At 40.0% G+C, this 22,337-nt stretch overlaps 1 protein-coding gene across 8 annotated transcripts in view; it reads right to left on the bottom strand.

Moving 5' to 3' along the window:
• TENM3 (teneurin transmembrane protein 3) overlaps positions 1-22,337 on the bottom strand; it is a 1,324,874-nt gene that overhangs the window by 306,471 nt on the left and 996,066 nt on the right. For 7 of the 8 annotated variants that reach the window (XM_082237150.1, XM_082237146.1, XM_082237151.1 and 4 more), the window contains one exon: positions 3,870-4,172. In XM_082237150.1, coding sequence (XP_082093276.1) covers positions 3,870-4,101 — 232 coding nt within the window. In that variant the 5' untranslated portion in view covers positions 4,102-4,172. Of the gene's footprint in view, positions 1-3,869; positions 4,173-22,337 lie in introns of those variants that run through there. The other variant, XM_082237156.1, reaches the window with a different exon arrangement.

Below are 22,337 nucleotides of genomic sequence, written 5' to 3'. Positions count from 1 at the left end.
AAACAGCAAGCATTAAAATAGGCCAATAGGCCAGACCAAATGCTTTTAAAAGACCAACAAATAAACTGGATAGACCCATATGCTACTATAGATAATACTCGAGGAACTGCCATTTCACTCCAAGTTCAGCTGCCAAAACCCCATGTATACTGGCTGACTGGTAGCTAAAGGAATTATACACTTTCGTGAAGAACATAGTACAGTAAGAAAAAATAAGTACTTTCTTTCATATTGCACTAATACCCCTATTAATTCTTTAAGCACACATTATAACCCAGCACTACAAATGCACATATGGGTCTGATTAAGAAAAGCAATAGAAGATCTATAGATACATGGTTTTTCTGAACTTGCTCAAAACAGCAACCCTTTTTAATTTCGGGATGAGTAATGTATTGTATCGTGGCAATAAACCGAAGCTCAATCTAGATAAAACGGTAGTTAGTAGGTGGTTATTTGAATAAAGAACAATCCTAGATGGAGTTGCACATTGTTGGCGTCTGCTGAGAGATCCAGTGTTGTCACTGGTGGCCCAAGTGGCATCCATGGTAAGCTGTACCTTTCACCAGTTATGCAAAGATCGGTATGCCTCCTGCAGCCTCTCCCGGACACAGATAGTATGGCCTGCTGTCCATGCCCTAATTATCTCTACACTGTACCACTGCAATGTTGTATAGGAGGGTGCCTTTGAAGATTCATCAGAAAGGTCAGTTCCTACCAAATGCAGCATCTAGTTTACTGTGACCAATTACAGAGAGCATCTATCACCAGCTGTTATAAAGCAATGATAATTTCCAGTTAAAATTCAAAATGCTGCACAGTTACATATAGAGCTCTCCATGGTTTAGCACCAAACTAGAATACATTGGGCAGGGAACAGGGTAACATCATTGCAGCTCCCCAGCTTTTCCCTTTTGGAGGAGATCAGCTGGTGAGAAGACAACAAAATTATTTAAAATCTGGCTGCTGTGGCTACTGAAAAAGCAGCAAAAACAGCACTAGCAACTACAAATAACAAAAGTTAGCTATTTATATTTTACTCTTAATTCTGATTTTCATATAATACTTGCTACATATTAAGTGTGACTCAGATTAGATGCATTAAAATGAATGAACATGACTAAGTTAGGCCCATTAATTTCTGCGGGTCTACTTTGAGTCAAATGTAGCTGAATGCTACCCACTGAAATTATGTGTATGTGTATCCAACTGTTTACTTTGCTATATTTTGATCTATTTGATATTTGTAATGATCTGTTTTTCAAATATCGTTCTGCATTTTGATTATTGTAATGCTTATTGTGAGATGCTTTAGACATTGGTAATTGTGGAAAAACAACATATAAATAAACTACACCAGCTGTCTGAAAGATTCCCTTTCACCACATGAACATGACCAAACTCTATACTCTTGGAAACCCTCACTAAGTCACACCAACATTTCAGGTTGGTGGTTAGAGAAAGCATATTTTCAGCCGTGGTGTCTCTAATTTTGAATGCCCTGCCCAGAAAAAGCTTGCCTGGAAGCCCATTCTGATTTCTTCATGATGCCAGCAAATATATTTTTTAATTTGTCCAGGCATTCTGGCATATTCAACAACTAGTTTAAGGCTTCTTTAATGGTTCAGTGGTGCGCAGAATAGTCATAGTACAATTTCTGTAATTTTATATTGTTTTACTTCTTGACTGTTAATGTATTGTTTTGTACTTTCAACTGTATGCCACGTTGAGAATTAATATACAACAGTAGCTCACACATTTTCTTTAAAAATAAAATGCAACTATTTATAATTGCTTCTGAATACTAATTGCTGGAAATGAAATGATGGGAGAGTGCTATTGTGCTTGAATCCACCTTGCTGGTTTCCCACAAGCATCTGGTTGGCCACTGTGAGAAGAGGATGCTGGTCTAGGTGGTCCACTGGCCTAATCTAGGAGCCCTTATATTCTTACATTAGTTTAAAATTAATGAATCAATAATTCATTAAAATAATTCAAGGCAATTCCAATATTTACAGTGGACGCTCAGGTTGCGAACGTGATCCGTGCGGGATGCACATTTGCAACCTGCAGCGTTTGCAACCCACAGCGGCACGTCTGTGCGCGAGCAGGTTGCAATTCAGAGCTTCTGTGCATGCACAAAGTGCAATTTAGTGCTTCTGCGCATGCGTGACCGCCGAAACCTGGAAGTAACCCATTCTGGTACTTCCGGGTTTCGGCGGGTCCGTAACCCCAAAAAACGCAACATGAAGCATCTGTAACCCGAGGTATGACTGTATATCCTTTGAAGAGGAAAGCTTAATTATTCAAACTTAATTCTTATACTTATTATAGAGAGAAGTGGTGCAAGCCTTTTTTCAAAAGCATTTCTGACATTCTGCTCTGTCCTGATCAAGTTGCCTCTGGCTGACCAGAAAATAACGTGGATTAGCTGAACACCATCCAAGGGAATGGTGGTAATTTACTAGAACTTGCCATGCTTATATGCCTCCTGAAGTGAACAGCACTGCAGTATTGCAGATAGAGCCAGGCTACAATGGAAGCATCTGAAAGTACCCTCAGGTAATGCCACATCAATCCTAATTATAGTCTAAAATCATTTATCTAAAGGCCAGGAATATCCTGAAGAATGACAATTTCAAGTTTTACATACATTCTGTTGAAGCCATCTTCCAACAGTCTAGTTATGCATTGCTTTATAAGACTAAAACCACTCAGTATTTCAACTGTATGTCAGCAAATTACATCTATATTGCCACAGGTTCCCTAGCCCTGGTTTATCCATACTGATTTATGACAGAACCTGAACCAAAGACGTTGAAGTTCATATTTCAGTAAATCTTCTGGGGAAAGTACTTCTGTAATAATGAAGCAGTTGCAAGGTGCTTTTTTCCCCACAGCCTGTCAATGTTCCTGCTGTTGGGACCCACCTGTCTCAAGAGACAATGGAAGGTACTTCTAGGGGTAAAGTCAAACTGCTGCACTAACAGCACCCAAAGTGACCTCCCTGGGGAGGAAGCCTGGGCAGTGTGTATGGAGGCTCTGGGCTGCCCAGACAAGAAGACACCCCCTTGGCCTTGCTGATGTGCTCCAAAGGAAAACAGAGCAATATATTTGGCACCAGCTTGGATGCAGGAGCTGCCAGGAGGAGGCTTACAAGGGACCATCCAACCATCTTAGGGACTCCACTCTGGATAGCGCACGACTTACTCCTTAGCCTTTCCTTCTCCCAAAGATATCCCACAAGGCAGCAGAGGTTTAGGATTAGAGTTTTCCTTCTCCTAGATGGGCTACCCTCACAGGTTGACGAGTCCCATTTGCTCATGCCTATATACATATGTTCCTGTAAAGGTGCTTAAATCTCACAAGTGGCAGTGTTAAAAATGAACTGGAAAAGACAGGAACTTTGTTTCCTTGGAACAGCTCCACAACAATATGGCAAGTCAAAATAGTTCTGCAGTTGTCCTACCAGCTGTGTGGGCTGGCAAGGAACCAAGGCTGAAGCCCGTGCTGCTTGTTGCTTTCAGGGACTGAGTACATTGCATTAGTATTTCTAACCCACAAAATAAGAATCTCACAAATGTTCCAACAAATGCCTTTGTTGCATTTGATTTGGAATATACATAGGAAAGAGGACATTCTCAGCAAACCTTAGAGATTAAATCAGAGTATTTTTTAAAGTAATGATCATGTCTAAATCCCCTGCCATTTGTTAAAGGAGTATAAAGCAAATGCAATAGTATTATGAGAGAAATTTCAAACATTCCTGAACCATTTATAAGACTGACATTAAGGGATCACCTAAAGTATGAATTCTGCATACTGGTATACAAATGTATCTGTTAACTACTTAAGAATAGTATGCCTACCTTGTCTGCTATACTCATCTGATTCCCGGTGGACCAAGTCTTTTACCCGGTTTCCATACAGCAATCTGGAGGAATCATGATCAAAAGCTTTCAAAGTTTCACTTGAGCTGTAGGACTTCTGTGTAGGAACTCTGCACTCATCGTTTTCTGTTGAAGAATTTGTGTAACGCCGTTCCTTGTCTCTTCTGCCCTTTGTCAGGGAGCAATAAGGTCTGCGTTCTTTCACATCCATGCTTCATTCCTTCTGTATGCACATCAGGCCAGATTACTTGAAATTCTGATCTACATTCAATTTAAGTCCACCTGTAAAAGGATTAAACAGATAATATATAATTTATATATTTGTATAATACTATACATGCATAATCAGGTATGTAAGTAACAGGAGCAAAACTACTAATCAAACAACATAAAGCTGACTTTTAGCTCTAACTGAACTGTGTTTGAGAGAGACCAACAAAAGGTAATTATTTAACAGGATGAATGATATCTTAGCTGAGAGATCTTGGCCAATAAAGAAAATTACAGCATGAAACCCACAATCCTAAACTAGGGAGTTATTTCCACTGAATAAGTACAACTTGTTTCCAAGTAATGCTCTCTTAATGCTAACAAGCGAATACATCAGGGGTGGGAAATGTTTTCTGGCCAGAACACCAGAACTTTATCTTCACCACCCCTTGCAGGCCAAAGTTGACAGGTGGGTGGCAATGCCCACCTGCCAATCACCTGGCATCACAGTGATTTGTTGCAACTTTGAAAGCAAGCAGAGCACTTTCAAACAGCTCTTTGCAAACTTCCTCATGCAGGGAAGATTGTGTTTGAAAGCCTTGAGCAAGGTGTGCACCCACTGCACAACATTTCATAGGGGGATCTCACCCAAAAAACAATGAGGGGGCTGAAAGTGCCCTGGACCCTAGGAGCCGGCACCTATGCACAGAAACATATATGAATGTAACAGTGAAAGCAATTATGTGAATTTTCACTCAACAGGTAGAAAGCAATTTCTATGACACAATAATAATTTATTGTAGATTTTAAAATTTATGAAATGGGTTTTGCACAAATGACTGTGCCACTATTTTGCCTTGAGGCATAAAAAAACCTCTGAGAACTTAAATACCCGATGGTAGCTCATGAACAGGGCTGCTATTTCTTGTAGTAACATGCCATTTCTCCCGCCCACCTTTTGTCTTCAGGAGGCAGAACCTAATGATATCTTTTTCCTCAGTGCTCCTTTCAGTAGTAGATATTTGAAATATGCCACTTAATTAAAATACAAAGCTTGAGCAATGGAATGTGCCAGTTCCTATGCAAAAGAATATTACACTGAAATACAGAATTCATCACTACGCAATATCAAGCTGTGCTTCTTTCCTGTCCAACAAAAGAAATCTAAAATTCCTTTCTTTCTGCTCACTTATTGCCTTCAGAGCATTTTGTTTCAAACAAATTAATCAGTCATCTCCCTTAAACTGATTTGGAGCATTTATTTAATTTGCAATCATATTGTGATTCAGAATTCTAAGAGGAACAGGTCTTTCATCATCTTGTCTTATCAAAACTATTCTAGAGGGCTGAAATGCTTTCCTGTATGAATCTCAGGTTTTATATATGAAATACATATTGTGAATACTGAAATCACCCTTCTAAGAATTTTGTTACACAAAAATAATTTTGTTACATTTCAAAACTAGTAAGAAGCAGCATTTTCTCTTCATGCCGGAAGGTGTAGACCTCTTGCCCGAATGTCAACTCCTATGTATTAATACAAAAGTATTTCCAGTGCTTATCAGTGTACTACTCTGATAGAACATGTATGATAATTCTTTTTATCGAAAATGTGCACTGCTCCAGAAGGAATTGCACTGATACCAAGGGTTGAAAAGCCTGCCAACACCAATATCTTTAATACAACTTCTATATTATTCCCATATTTTTGCCATCAGTGTCCATGTTTGTCCTGAATTTAATTGTTGAAAGTGGCCATCCTTCTCTGAGAAACAAGGTTTGTATTCCTGCTCCTTCCATCCATTATTATTTCAGCATCCTAGCTCACCTAGCTCCGTTTCCAATAAGCTTCTTGCTCACTGCTGCTTCTAAATGTATCCATTCTAGGCTCTTTCCCTTGCCATCCATTTTTCCAGTGCTACCCATATTGTGATCTTGCAGTAGGAAACTGAAGGTATGCAACCATACCTTTTAAAATCCTTTTAAAGGAAGAAGAAAGTATTTTGAAAGGGAGATATGTTGAGGCTACAATCAATAGAATCATTTCAAACCATTACACGTTTTCCCTTCTCAGATATCTTCCTTTCCCCTACAAAACAACGTAGGGGATGATGAGAGTAGTGGGTGGTATTGGGAATTTTCCTTCCCAAACAAGGAAGAAAGTGCCTGCAGCCAGTGGCGTAGCGTGGGTTGTCAGCACCCGGGGCAAGGCAAGTAATTTGCGCCCCCTAACCCGTGGATTTGCGCCCCTTACCCTAACCCCCAGATGTTGCGCCCAGTACAGCCGCCCCCCCTGCACCCCCCACGCTACGCCACTGCTAAGGGGACAAGGAACACGCGTGGGGTGGGTGGAGAAGGATGTGGCTAATAATGCAGGAGGGGGGTCTAAGGGGAAAAGGAGCTCGCATGGGGTGGGTGGAGCAGGAGCTTTTCGGAGAGCTGAGCGGGGAGGGGGGAGGGAAAGAGCACTGTTGCTTTAAAGGAGCCAACCGGACAGCAGCCACTTACAGCAGTGTAAGCAGCTCCTTTCCACTCCCGCTTTGCTCCTTCTCTCCCTCTTTGCTGCTTTACACAGCTAATGGTGAATCCCCTGCAACCCAAGTCCTGCTCAGCGGATCAGCTGAGACGCTGGGAGAATTGTAATTTCCCCCTCTCCCTCATCCCGTGCCCTCCTGTCCCCAGCAGCCTTTTAAAAAACCTTTTTACTGGTTTTCACTGCGCTCGTGGCTCAGAGTCCTCCTGTGCCCTGCCGTCCCTCTGCAGCCTCATTGCTCCGTTTAGAGAGCGCACGGACCTTTGCTAGCTGAGGCTGCAGCAGCTGTTGCTGGCTACGCAGCGCTTTTTCCGGCTCGCTATGGCTCCCGTCTGTCCCTCCTCGCGTGTAAGCGGCTGCTGCCCGCTTTGCTGGCATGGCTCTCCTTCCTTCCCTCCCTCCTCCTCAGCTCCACCCCCTCCTCCTGGCTGTAAAGCAAGCATGAGTGCATTCGCTCTGTAACACGCACAGGCATTTTCCCTTCCTTTCTAGGAGCAAAAAAGTGTGTGTTTTGGAGCGAAAATTACGGTAATTCCCAGCAAGCAATTAGCAGGCTCGCTCCACCTCCTCCTCCTCCCGGCTTTGCTGCTGCTGCTGCTGCGCGGCTCTTTTCCTCCACCGACGGCGTGCTGCACCTTGGAGAGGTTCCCACTTCCTCGAGGGGGGCCGGCCAAACGCGCCCCCCAAAATGTTGCGCCCGGTGCGGCCGGCACCCCTGGCACCCCCCACGCTACGCCACTGCCTGCAGCCCCCACCCATCCTGTTTCATATGGTTTAAATTAGAAGCTGATAATGTTCCTAGCATTGCTTAACATGTCTAAAAAAATTTTTTGGGGTGGGGGAAGGCAAGTGTGTGACAGACAGAAGGACAAAAGCAAATCTTGTATAAAGGTAAAGGTACTCCTGACTGTTAGGCCCAGTAACAGACGACTCTGGGGTTGTGCGCTCATCTCGCTCTATAGGCCGAGGGAGCCGGCGTTTGTCCGCAGACAGCTTCCGGGTCATGTGGCCAGCATGATTAAGCCACTTCTGTTGAACCAGAGCAGTGCACGGAAATGCCGTTTACCTCCCGCCGGAGCGGTACCTGTTTATCTACTTGCACTTTGGCGTGCTTTCGAACTGCTAGGTGGGCAGGAGCTGGGACTGAACAATGGAAGCTCACCCCATCATGGGGATTCAAACCGCTGACCTTCTGATCAGCAAGCCCTAGGCTCAGTAGTTTAGACCAAAGCGCCACCCGCGTCCCTAAATCATGTACAGTGGTACCTCGGGTTACAGGCGCTTCAGGTTACAGACTCCGCTAACCCAGAAATAGTACCTCGGGTTAAGAACTTTGGTTCAGGATGAGAACAGAAATCATGCTCCGGCGGCATGGCGGCAGTGGGAGGTCCCATTAGTGGTACCTCAGGTTAAGAACAGTTTCAGGTTAAGAATGGACCTCCAGAATGAATTGAGTTGTTAACCCGAGGTACCACTGTATACCTGTATGTAAATTAAGAATTCACAGAATTACTCTGTAGAAAATTTGCCCCTGGAAAAGAAAACCAACCAAGTGCTTTTCCATGTGGAAAGACAAACATCCAATATATATTTAGAAAGGCAGGCAGTCTGATAGTAAAAAGCTTTCTGCAGTGTACTACAGTACAAACACTCCTCTAGAAAGCTGCAAAAGAGGAGTTGAACTACAAAGCATGAATTTCTGCTAAATTTAGAAGGGTATTTAATGTTGAAACTTAGAGATTGTCAATCAGCAAAGGAGGTCAAGAAAAATAAAATGTGCTTCTGGCGTTTTAGTGTGGAGTTTCTTGAAACTGTTGGCTTTAAAAAAATACTTTCAATACCACAATGCTGTCTCATTATTGCATGACATTTTCACCTTGTCATACTATGAACTTCTTCAAATTGAAGGCCCTTTTTCTCCGATCAAGAAATCAAAGTAGCTTCTCTACAGAGCAAACCAATGACAAATAACATGCAACTTTTAGAACTGAGGTTATAACTTTATGATCATTTTTTATGCCAAAAAGTACCTGAAAGGTAAGTGAATTTAAGTGCCAACAAACTTTGGTCAAACTTTAGTATGTTTTCATTTTCTTTCTTATCTCTATCATGAGGAGCATGTTCTAATGGGAGTTACCAAAATGCTTTGGCTATCTTCATAAGATAAGTGAAACCCCCCAACAAAATTGCATCACTAACGATTTCAACAATTTAAATCGTTTTTTTTAAACATGACATTAAAATACTTCATTACAGATTTTTCCTATCTATTGCTCTCACATGCAAAGAAGTGTAAAGATTACTAAACAGGTTCTCCACAATTAATGAAATAACAGCACAACATAAATTGTTTGGTAGTTATTTTCATTGATCTTTGTAGTTTTAACTGTATTTTGAAACAATGTATGATGTTTCTTTTTATATTGTAAGCCATCTAGGAAATATTATTGATAGGTGTAATGGTTCTAAGGGGCTGCTCGTGCGTAAGCAGGTGCCTACCTCCCTGGCTGGGTGCAAACACCTGGCTGGGCTGCCAAAGTGAACCTCTTCTGTCCGGACAGCCACTCACCCGTGGCTGACTCAGTCGCTGGCAGAATCCGTCAGTGGGCGTTTCTTAAACTTATTCCAGCAAAGAAGTTCTTTGACGCCTAGTCTCCGCTTACCCTCTCTGCGCGAGAGCCTTCTGCGCAGGGAGGGCGTGGGCAACAGAGGACCCCTACTCTCCCCGCTGGTCCCAGGCAAGGAGTCATGGGACAGCCTCGGCACTTCCCCCACCTGCCCCCCTTCTCCACTGGTGCTACGCTGATTCTCTTCCCCAGAAGATGGGCTGCTCCTCCCGATCCCTGGATGCTCTCTGGAATCCCTCTGGCTTTTGCGCTCCCCCTCCAGTACTGATGGCAGTTCCCTGACAATAGGTATTATTGATAGCTCTTGATAGGAACTCAGTTCCGGCACCTCTCTGGTGGGTTCCGTTGCCAGTATGAGAGAACAAGGGAGGTGTCTGTGGAAAGTTCCGGCACCCCTTTTTATAGAAAAATAGCAGTGATTAAAATAGCCAGGTGAATGATGCTCTATGAAATGCTTAATTCAGAATAATATTTCCAAAGATTAAATGTTTCATCTATAGTCATGACTTGAGGGGACCATTTCATTCACATGAATACTGTGTCAGAGGATGTTTCTTCAGCATTTTTTAAATTTTTTTTTAGCACACGCGCAAAGACACACTCAGCTATCTTTATATCAACTGTGTGAACTTCTATATCTAGCTGGGAACTATACATGCTTAGGAGCAGGCTTCTGCACATATATCTGGAATGGCAATCACAGTGACAGAACAAGAAGATGATACTGCACATGTGGAGTCATTTCAGAGATTAAAATTCCATGCATATTCAATTTACAATGCATAATAAAAAAGTAATGGGCCAAAATGGGTCAATAACTGAAAATGTGTTTTGTTTTGTTTTTTAAAAAATAGATAATAAAATGATGTTTATTTCTTTATACTTTTATGTCACACGTTTCTTCCATCATGGAACGCAAGGTGGTGTATGTGTGGTTCCCATTGGGCCTCCTACCTAGACACTGACCAGCTATGGACCTGCTCAGGAGTAAGAATATGTAAATATATAGGAATATGTAAGTATTCAACCACTGGACTTTCACCACCCAAAATATATACTTCCATTATACTAAATTAGGAAGAAGTCTGATTGCTCTGCTCCTAACCCCAAGCACAACCAAGCTTTAAAAGGTAAGGTAACTCCAGTAATTATATTAATGGTTAAGTACAAAGTTTCAGATCTCTTTAGAAACCTCAGTCTATTTTTTTTCTACAGCCTATTTACTGATATAGAGTTTGCCTATAATTAAAGTATATTAGAGGTAAGAAAAGGAGATGAAAATAGGGGATTTAATGGTTGGCTGTCAAAGAGGGGAAAATAACAATACTGTACTATATTGGTTCCACAGCGCTGCAAACATATATTATTATAACATGTATTTGAATTGTTGCTATGTAGATTAGGCATTGGGGTCATGTTACAGAGTGTTAACTGCAATATCCAGCTAAGTTTTTAGCATGCCTGCAGGCCTTTTAAACTTCTATGGAAAATTACAGCATTCACTTCAGAACAGTAGTTTCACCCACCAAGTTCCCTTAAGGATTATTATGGTTTGGCAACATGATGCCAGTTCCAGCTAATGCATATAATGCCCTCATCATCCTTCATATGCTTTGTATGTCTTCTGTAGGTTGTGTAGTTCTAAGAGAAAACATTTGGTTTAGATTCTTTTTTGTGTTGTTTTTTTTAAAACCAGCTAAATTTGGAAGGCAATAGCTAACAATACTGTATGGACATTCTGCCTTAAAAAAACACAGCCACACACAGAGAGAAAAGTAAAATCTACAGTAAATCACAATTACAAATTCAAAATTGATGTTAATAACCATGCATCATATGGATAAAATCAACAGTGACTATAGCAATAGTTTACAAACTGGAGTAGGTTTCACACAGGAAACTTGGAGCAGAGTGGATAGCTGGCAGGTGGGATCTAAAATCTTTTTAAATGAAGAGATTGGCATATCCAATTGGCATATCCTTTAATATACGATGTTGCTGACTTGTAAGAGTACCAAACCAGCACCTCTTTCCAAGCACTTATATAGGATGCTATTATCTCTTTCATATCTTCTATTCACTAACAGTGGCTGAGATCAGTTTGATATCTCTCTTGTCTTCCAAAAACATCTTGTTTCTAGAACTTTTCACTCCGTCCTAGGTTTACAAAAGCCTTAATTCCTTAAATATCTCTCAGTGCCCCTTTCATTATTTCAGTTTGCCTAATGACAAGGATTAATGCTACACAGATAAACCATCCATTTTCCTTTTACATTTTGATAGGGAAAACTACGAAGGAACAGAAGTCATGAATGAATGAATGAATGAGTCTTTATTTGTATCAGCCATAGCAATAAAACAACAATACGATATATAGTGGACCCTCAGGTTACGTGAACGTGGCAACCCTGTTTTGCCGTGTGTGCATGCGAAGAAGCACTCAATTGCGCTGCGCACGTGCACAGAATGGTACCTCCAGTTACAAAGTTTTCAGGATGCGGCCGGGCTTGCGGAACGGATCCCATACATAACCGGAGGTACCACTGTCAAAGAACAGAAATAAAAAGTCAATTATATAAAATACATTTTAGGGTTTTGAATGATCCCCCCCCCCCCGGCCACAGGTATGAACGTATTACATTGCTAGTGTTTAAACTTCAGGTGTTCTCTAGTTATCTCTTAAACAAAAAACAAAAAGAGAGATTAAAATTAAAATAAACACATAAACAACAAAATATTGGTTGGTCGGAGCAATAATTTAAAACAAAAAACAACTGTATAGGATCACTTTTCCAAAACTGAGAGGGCAGGTGATCTCAACACCGGATAATCCTTTTAATCAAACTCCCTATTAAAAAGTGAATGTAATGTAAACACATCACAAGGCAACTTGCTTATTTCAGGCTGTTCTGCTCATGGAATTTCTTTGCTACTGCAGGAATCTGTTCTAAATATAGTGATAAATGTCATGTCTCTGCTCACTTGTGTAATAATGTATTAAGCCACTGATCAGTTCCAACATTCATTTTGAAATTGAAAAGCTTTTTCAAAAGCAACAGAAACAGATACTGTAAATTTATACAGATTAATTACTGAAAAATGAATATTGACAACTTCAAAATGTATTTGAGCAAATAATGAGCAAAATATATTGGAACAGAACTTTGTGGTGTGTATTTATGCTGCTCTGTTGCCAGTCTCTTCCGGCTTTATATAGGAAGAGATCTATAAAACTTTAAAGTGGTAAATTAAGTCATCAGAAGTCAAAATAGTCTTAGGAACAGAAGTATACAAGACAGTGCATTGTCTATTTTTAAAAGAAGACATAATATTGCATACTATTAGTCTTTTAAGCTTATTCTTTTGTGAATTTATTAATTATTAAGCAATAACCTCCTGGATATTTTATATATATATATATATATTAACATTCTCTCAACAACAGTATATTTTATATTTTCTCTCAACAATGTATATTTTATATACATATATATATATTAACATTCTCTCAACAACAGAACAGACTATATTTTCACATATAAAAAAGGGCAAATAATAAACCAGTACAACTATGCTAACATGAAAAGCTTAAATAAAAACTGGAGTTTTACATGGTGGCACGGGAATTAAGAACTGGACAGTTCCACACAAAAAAAGGACACAATTCACATAACTAATCATCCATAAAACCTATTACAAATAAACACAAGAAAAATTCAAAACACATAGAAGAGTGATGGAATTTCCACTTCAGTGACTGATAAAGTGAGATATGTCAGAAATCAACTGAGCTGGAAAAATGATGCTCTGAAGAGGTGCTTAAAATGATCTGTAGCTATGGTCTACCATTAGTCAAACTGATGACTCTTAATACATGGATATTTCAGGTCATCATATCTAGAATCTTAAATATCAGAAGACTGTCTTCATGTACAAAATAGCCAAGTATGATTCTGAAGCCGGTATTCTGAATAAAGAAGCCCTGTCACGAGACCAAAGCAAAAACTCTCTCCAAGCCATCAACAACCCCTATATTTTAAGATTAATCAAATACAAAATAGCACATGATCTGTTTTCTCTTATTTTCCAGTGCTGCAAAATGCAGCACAGAAGCCTTGCTGGTACTCAGAATAGGTATCCCTTCTTCTCCTACCTCTCTCCCCACTTACCCTTTTGAGTCAGAGGAACAGAGAAAGTCAGCAGAGGGGACTCCACAGGAACTGATGGAACAAGATTCTTTGGGCCTTGGACTACTAGTTTCATAATCCCCACTGAGAACTTTATTTACTGAAGGTATTTACACACACCTTCCTATTCAGAATTTCTAAACAGTGTACATAAAAAAATCATGCAGAAAACATACAGAGAAGAAGAATTAATCATAAAAACAGAAATCTACCTTAGATTGCTTGCTGAAATAAGAAGCATTTGCCATGCACCTGACATTCAGCAAGGAGGGTGACTGACTAAGTTAGTTTATATCTTTTCATTGGTTTATAACATTTCCTTCTTGAGGAAAATTATTCTAATGACATCAAATATCTATCCTTCATGAAAAAGCAAAAATTATTGGGGTCTTTGGAGAACCCACAGCTTGTCTCCTTTCCTAGACCTAATTAAGTGGGCCTTCAACCAGGGGGAGGAATATGCTGCCTTGAGTTCTGTCAGGGAAAAAGGCAGGCTATAAATAACACCATCATCATCAGGTGCACTTGGCTCATCTCAGCTTTGTTTACTTTGAACAAAATTCAGTTTGCCTTGTAAGGAGGAGATAACTTAAACCACAATTCCACTACCACACTAAGCAAAGCCTTGGTTTGGTTGCTACAACACACTGAGCTAAAAGAATGTAAACAAATTTGTAGAAATTTATATCTATATAAGAATTTATAGAAATCACATTTTTCTAAAAGAAAAGGTTGCATGCAAGTTAATTTCAAAACATCAGCTGTCCTAGAAAATGTAGCTGTTGTTGGCATCTGTCTGTCTTGCAAGACAATGAAGTATGCCTCTGAGGGTGAGCGCATGCCTGGGCAGTGTGTATGGAGGTCCTGGGCTGCCCAGATGACAACACCCACCCACCCCAGCCAGCGTCGCTGATGTGGTCCAAAGGAAAGCAGAGAGCAATACGTTTGGCACCAGCTAGGCTGCGGGAGTTGCCGGAAGGAGGCAGACAAGACACCATCCAACTGTCTTAGGGACTCCACTCTGGATTTGAGTAGGGTCACTCCTTAGCCATGACTTCTATTGAATATATCCTGCAAGGCAACTGAGGCTTATGATCAGAGTCTTCCTTCTCCTAGATGGGCTGTCTTCCCAGGTTGATGAGCCCCATCTGCCCCTCTACAGCATGGGGAGAAACTGCCTTCTTGACCATTGGACTCACTAATGGTCTCGTCTGCTCAATCCACCAGAGCTTGTCTGCCATTTAGGAGAAGTCTCTAACTTATTGAGGGTTTGAGACCCATTGGTTACCCTCACTTGATTAGTCAGCCAGTCAAATACGCTAAATGTGAGGCTGCTGTCACATGCTGACAGCTTCTAGGAGCCACAGGTGAGAACTGAGTGCAGGGTGGGGACCAAAGGTGGACAGACTACCCCAGAAAGAGCACAACATGTCTCCCACCGCAGGTACTACCCTTTCCTTAACACCCCATACACACGATAAAATGTAGTAAATATTAATTAATCTAGCATATACATAAGACTGAGTACTTATCTGTTCAGTTCAGGACCTACAAATTCAAATACTAGATTTTCTTATATCTTGTCTTTAAATAAACATTATATTTAATGAATATAGTCATTACAAGTGCCATAAAAATCTAAATTATCATAGATTTTCTTGTATTGCTTCAAAGCGACTTCACTTCAAAAGGGTACTTCAGAAAATTATGAAGCTGTTGAGAAAGCTTCAGTATGCAAACCAGTAACCATCAACAAACCATGCAAAACCACAGGGATGGATGGTAAGCATCATAATCATTCACAAATATTCACCAACTTTTAGTGGTCTCCACCATTTGAAGGGTTATAATTTTGAGAATTATTCTGTAAAATGCTTTCTTATAGAAACCAATTGTGAACTAATTTGTTTGGAAACACCAGCAGCAGCCTAGCAAATAACAGAACAGGGATTTCTGTAAGAGACGGACTGAGAAGAGCAACATGCGGGAAGACATTAAGAACTGATCATTTGATTTGACATTGGGGGATTATTTGATAATAGTTTGGGGTGGATTGGAAGGGATTTAGTCAAGAGGATTTGATTGCTAGGTTATTGTGGTATATTTTTGTGGAGAGTGAAAATGAAATCTGACTTCGATTTTAACAAGAGAGATTTGTCTAAGGACAGTATCTTTTTGCTTAAAGAAAAGGGAGAACTGACAGCGAGAGGCAGGATTGCTTGAGAAGCAGCAGTAAAATGACTCATTTGAGTGAAAGAGAATCGCATTCATGAGTGTTGAAAGGAATATGTGGGAGAAAGGCAGGTAGGAATGGTGGTGAAGGAGAAAGATGTTGAAATGCTATAGCCAAACAAAGGAAATGAAACAATACAAATGAAAGGGGAACAATTACTGTTCACTATAGAATAATAAAAATGGAGGAATGTGAACAATAAAACAGAAAGCTTACAACTATACCAGCAAATATAACAATGAAACAAAAACACAAAGCTAAGGTAGATCAAAAGACCTATCTTTATTTCAGCTCACAAAAGCACTTATTCCTTGGTGAATTTATTTATAGATTTATTTAATTTTAAAAAATGTATACCCCACACCTACTAACAAAAGCACTGAAGGCAGCTAACAAGCCACAATACAATAACATTATTCTAAAAATAAAACAATCCCCCAATTAAATACCATAATGCTTATTTTTAAAAAAACACAGTAACAATTCCAGCACAGCCAAGCACTAAACAAATTATCAGCCAAAGGTGTCTTTGAACAGTCATGTCTTTGCCATACAGTGCCTTACTTGGAGAGGCATTCCACAGGACCTCTGCCACCACAGAGAATGTATTAGCCTTCGCTGCCATTGGCTGTGTCTCACAAAGTTAAGGTATCCAGAGAAAGGCTTCAGATGATGATCAAGGCATGCATGGAGGAACATGAAGAAGGAGGTGGTACTTAAAAACAAGGGTCCTAAACTCATTAGAGCTTTGAAGGCTAACACTGGCACTTTGAAATAAGCCTAGCAATCACCAGGTAGTAGTTCAAGGTGTATTAGATTGATGTAATTGAATCATAAGGACACAGGAAGAGCCTGCTGGATCAGGCCCTTGGCCCTTCTAGCCCAGCATCCTGTTCTCACAGTGGATGACCAGATGCCTGTAGAAAACACTCAAGCAGGATGTGAGCACCACAGCACTTTGTCCTACTGCGGTTTCGAGAAACTGGTACCAAGACACATTGTGGCCTCAAACTGTAGAGGCAGAGCATAACAACCATGGCTATTGATAGCCCTCTACTCCATAAATTTGTCGAATCCTCTTTTGAAGCCATCATTGTTTTTGTGGGAGTGAGTTCTATAATTTAACTATGCCGTGCATGACAAAATACTTTCTTTTTTTCTGCCCCCAAATCTTCCAACAATCAGCTTCGCTGGATGTCCGCAAGTATGAGTGTGTGTTTTTGAGGGTTTTTTGGGGGGTGGTGAGACTTTTCTCTATCCACTTTCTCAATGCCATGCAAAATTTTATAAACTTATATAATGCCATTTTTCATTTGCCTTTTTTCTAAACTAAAATGTCACAAATGCTGCAACCTGGTTTAGAGGATATCAGTGGTTAGCAATCCTGCTGCTTCTGTCAGAGGCAGCAATGCTTTTGAATAGCAGCTTCTGGGAAACATGGCAGGAGAGAGTTCTCTGGTGCTCAGGTCCTGCTTGTAGGTTTCCCCTGGGCATCTGGTTGGCCACTGTGAGAGCAGGATGCTGGACCAGCTGTGACTCCTGCATTGCAGGCAGTTGGACTAATGACCCTTGGGGTCCCTTCCAACTCTACAATTCTATGATTCTATGCATCTGGAATATTTACTACGATGTGTAATCTACTGGACATGTAAGAAATGCTAAATATTTTTGCTGCAATTCTGCCCATGTGGCTTATTCTAGCTTTAATAGTTAACCAGGATATCAAACCACATATTTGTATGTAAATGTGGTTTACTTAACAGTGCAAGCAGTACACTTTCTTTCTTTCTTTTCTTCTCCTCAGTGCAGGAGGAATAGGATTGCTGAAACCTTCTTTTCCTTTTGCATAAACCATAGTTACATACAAACCTGAACCTCCCTTTTTACCAATAAACACACATTGTGGTTAATCTACTCTAAGCCAATGTAATCCTGCTGCTCAAAAATATTCTACATGCCTAGATGCTCTGCAACATTAGTAGTCTGAACAGGAGGTTATGATATCTATACTGTATAACAAAACTCCCTCAGGTGAGTAACTCATGATAGGGGTTGCTTAATCCGTTTCCTACACACTTATTCTGCCTTGCATATGCCAAACACACATATACATACACACCCCAGGTTGTCTAATTATGTTTACGCAGCCAGCTCCTAAAAAAAAAATGGAACCTTTTAGGCCCTTATCAAATAAGAAATCTCATAATGAAAACTTCAAAAAGCAATGCAATATTCTGAATAAATAAGCAATGCAAATAATAATAACTGGTACTTTTGGTGGGTGGAGTCGCAGCTCAGGCATGGGTACAAAAATACCCTGTGGAGTTGGGCTACAAAAAATATTGATAACAAATTTTGTTGGGGAGCACGGAAGTGCAGAATGTTACCTCCAGAAAGCTGATGTCCACAAAATAAACCTTCTGAGATAAAAACAAAATGAAACAAAAACCTCAACTCAGATAGTGATACAATTGTGAACTTTGGATCAAGTCCTTTAAAATGTTTCTCAAGTATACAGAGTTTCTCTCTTGCATGCTCATTTATTTATCCTGCTCTTTTGTTTAACTGGATAAGATTAGTAGAAAGTGACACAAAGAGTTCCCTCCTGCTGCTTTTTTCTTTCCTTCATAATCCCCTCTCTGCAGGCACATTACTTTCCTCCAGCAGATGTGGCTTGCTCCCAGCCCTGGTAGAATTTCTGCCTCAAGAAACTGCAGCTTGGCTTCTACTAGTCTATGGATGAATATGGTCAACTGAGGAGGACTTGGGGTTTTCAGTCTCTCCCTCTCTCACACACACTTTAAACACAAAGGCATTAGAATACGTGGTGTTTGGATATGTAAGAATGATTATATGGATTTTCATTTTACTATTGTTGTGTGAACACTCCAGAAGCTTGTGTATACCCTTCAAAATGATGTTGGCATGCATCTCGCAATGCAAGTCTTAAGATGACATATGGACAAAAGTAACAATGGAACCCATTGATGGGAAGCTCAGTTCTTTCACAGAATCTAAGCTCAGCGCCACCAAAACCAACGGATAGTAGTACTATATAAAGCTGGTGTGAAAATACATTCACATTTTATACTCTCAAAGCTATTTGGATACTGCATATTTTTGGAGGAGGTTTGAAGTAACTTCATGCAGTTTTAAATAACATTCATTCCATTATATTATTTCTAATTAATTTCATTTATATTTTTTTGTATCTGACTGCTAAATCTGTAAACTCCGAACGAGTGATATTTGAGACAAATTGTTCGTACTTTCAATGTGTGGAAATTTCCTGATAAAATGAATGGAAAAGCTGTCTCAAAAGACATGCAAAGTTAATTATAACTGAGCAATTAAATCAGCATACTGTATTTCCAATATATGATTTAAAATGTTTCTATTTTATGTAATTCCAAAATTCAAGTATTAATATGAATTAAATGGTACAGTCATTGTCAGATGTGATCTGATTTGCTCTAGTGAATCTCCATTGGATATATTTTTATACATTAAGGGAATCAAAGCATCTGGAAACTAAAGTCCTGTGATTATCTAAAGTACAGTAACTACACAAGCAGAACAATTTATTCCACAGTGACCATTACCAAATGCACTAATGCAGTGGTGCAAAATGACCAGAAAGGATGAACCTAGCACCCAACATCAATTCAAATCTTCCTTCTGAAAGTATAAAACATCTTTTGAATTCTACTGAGGTAAATTAAAGTAGAGTGGTACCTCTGGATGTGAACGGGATCCATTCCGGAGCCCTGTTCGCGTCCTGAAGCGAACGCAACACGCGACTGCGCATCTCGCCGCTTCTGTGCATGCGCGTGACGTCATTTTGAGCATCTGTGCATATGTGAGCGGCGAAACCCGGAAGTAATGCACTCTGTTACTTCCGGGTTGCTGCAGAGCGCAACCCGAAAATATTCATCCCGAAGCTACTTCAACCCGAGGTATGACTGTAATAAAATGGAGATGTTATGTATTTTTTAACCCAAACATTCAGTACAATACCTGGTTCACACAGAACCGTGCAAGCATGCTAGCTCCTAGAAAGGAGCCGCCAGTCCCTGCCTCAGTTGCTCTTCTGTAGTTCTTTCAGCTCTGCACAGCAGCTAAACTATTTTTCATCCAAACCTGGGATGGAACCAAAACAGGCATAGGCAAACTCGGCCCTCCAGATGTTTTGGGACTACAACTCCCGCCATCCCTAGCTAACAGGACCAGTGGTCAGGGATGATGGGAGTTGTAGTCCCAAAACATCTGGAGGGCCGAGTTTGCCTATGCCTGAAACAAAACTTTCCTTCCTCAACTACAACCAAGAACAAAACCTACAAATGAGGATTTACACCCATACCCCCACCCCTTTTTACAGTGGTACCTCTGGTTACGAACTTAATTCATCCCGGAGGTCCGTTCTTAACCTGAAACCATTCTTAACCTGAGGTACCACTTTAGCTAATGGGGCCTCCTGCTGCTGCAGCGGCGTGATTTCTGTTCTCATCCTGAAGTAAAGTTCTTAACCCGAGGTACTATTTCCGGGTTAGCGGACTATGTAATCCGAAGTGTCCGTAACCTGAGGTGTTTGTAACCCGAGGTACCACTGTACTTTCAAATAATAATCAGGTTTGATACTGATAGTGAAAAAGCAGACCATCTTCTGCTTTTAATAGATTGCTTGTTTATTTTTTAATAAAAAAAACAGGACAGTTTACATTGATTCAAATACAAACAAAACAGTTCTAAGCAGTCATGAAACAAAAAAGGCAGCAAGGTTTTCAAGATAGATAAAAACTATATATGTCCAAAAGGCCCAGGGGCAGGGCAGAAAGACTTCCTGGCACCAAAAGACAAGAAGATAAGTGTGTCTGTCTGTGGAGAGTATTTTATAATGGGATGCCACCAATGAGAGGACCTTCACTCTCTGTGGTCGTAATCTGCTTAGCCTCAGACAGTGAAAACACCATCTTCTGAAGATCTTAATGTATGGATAGTCACATCCTTGAGAGTATTCTGATGGTTGCATGTATACTACTATAAATAAACTGTAGCAATCTAGTATCCAAAGGCAGGTAAAGCAAATGTAATCTACTGATCTCACAATATAAGCTGCTGTGTCTTCATAGACAGAAGACAATATCTTATAAATATGTCCAGCATAAACACAAGTAAAATGAAATGACTTTACAGAACAGCATGGTTGAGTAGAACTTTTTAATGATTATTGATAATTTATTTCATTTTTCCCATTCTAGATAAGGCTTCATCCCAATTAAACCAACTAAGCATTGACTCCTCTTATGGAACAGGAAGGCGGGAGGCAGGCAGGAGGAGGAGTTAGACTGGAAAATGTTGAAATATGTTGTTATTTACCTCTGTGTTACAAAAATCAAAGAAATGCTTTACTGAAAAAAACCTTTCAATTTATTATTAAGTAAACCAAACCACTATTATTATATCAAATGTTTCTTTTATGCATTGTACAATACCCTTGGAAAAAATTACCTGCCCAGACAACAAAGCCTTCAAAAAAACCTCTTTTGTTCCATTATTGAGTTTCTCAAAATCAGTGCTAAATCTCAACTTGAACCTCTTTGACCCAGATTCCTACAGGAAACAAGAATGGAAATAATCCTACATATGAAACCCTTTTGAGGGGGGAAGGAAACTAAATTCTTAAAGACAGTTTTGTGAAGGAAAGCCTTTGAAGTGTTACCAGGTCAGACATTTTGACAACAACAAAAATCTGTCTCTATCCTCCGTTGCTGCCACCAATGCTAACAATTATAAGCTTTCAGTGTTGTGAATAATTCAGAATCTCATCTGTTCCATTCAGTGTAAAGGCAATGTTGAGAGAACAAGGTCAGCCTCCTCCACCCTCCCAGCCACTGACTTTTCCACCCTGACACCAGTCTGATTGCATGATACCCCTAGTGTTTGACATACATTCCCTGACAGGTTCTTAACTGCAGTTAGTCTATTTAGCTTAACGTATAGGAAATAAGGGCACAATAAGATGACATGTTTCAGGGCTCTGGAATACAGTATCAGCATTCAGGCTTCCAAATATATTTCAAATAATTAAAACATAATGGGGCCACATTTCATTGGGTGGAAAATCTGACAGATGTCAGTCCACATATTGCATCAATGGAAGACTGTCTGGTTTCATAGCAACAGCATGACTTACATATGGTATATTAAAATAAACACTAACACTACAGTCACCTGGTTACCAGAAGCTAAACTTGTGAACAAGCCCTTTTGAGCTTGTTTAGGAAAAAACTACAAACTCCTGTCATTCAATCTTTAATTTTGTGATGGCAAACTACATGGAATAATGGGCAGTATTCACACACGTTCTGCTTTACATTTTCTGCTGAAGATGACGTGTCACACAGAATAAGGAGGTTTTCATCAACCAATGAAATAGACAATATACCATGGTGTTCAATAATATTTTCGTTGAAAGGCTTTGTTCAGATTAAGCATTATTTGGAAACACCCACTCAATGTATATATTCTAACTTCTCTCAAATAGCAAATACATAATAAATACTTTTATTTCAAGGAAGACAAATTGTAAGTTATTAATGTTCACCATTTTTGAAAGATGATAGATTAGCCAGATAAATTGTACAATATGGAAGCAGG

This window comes from Podarcis vaucheri, assembly GCF_965113315.1.
Source record: "Podarcis vaucheri genome assembly, chromosome: 9".
NCBI classification, from domain to species: Eukaryota; Metazoa; Chordata; class Lepidosauria; order Squamata; family Lacertidae; genus Podarcis; species Podarcis vaucheri.
Note: the sequence above shows the minus strand (reverse complement) of the source record. Positions and strands in the feature narration are given on the sequence as shown.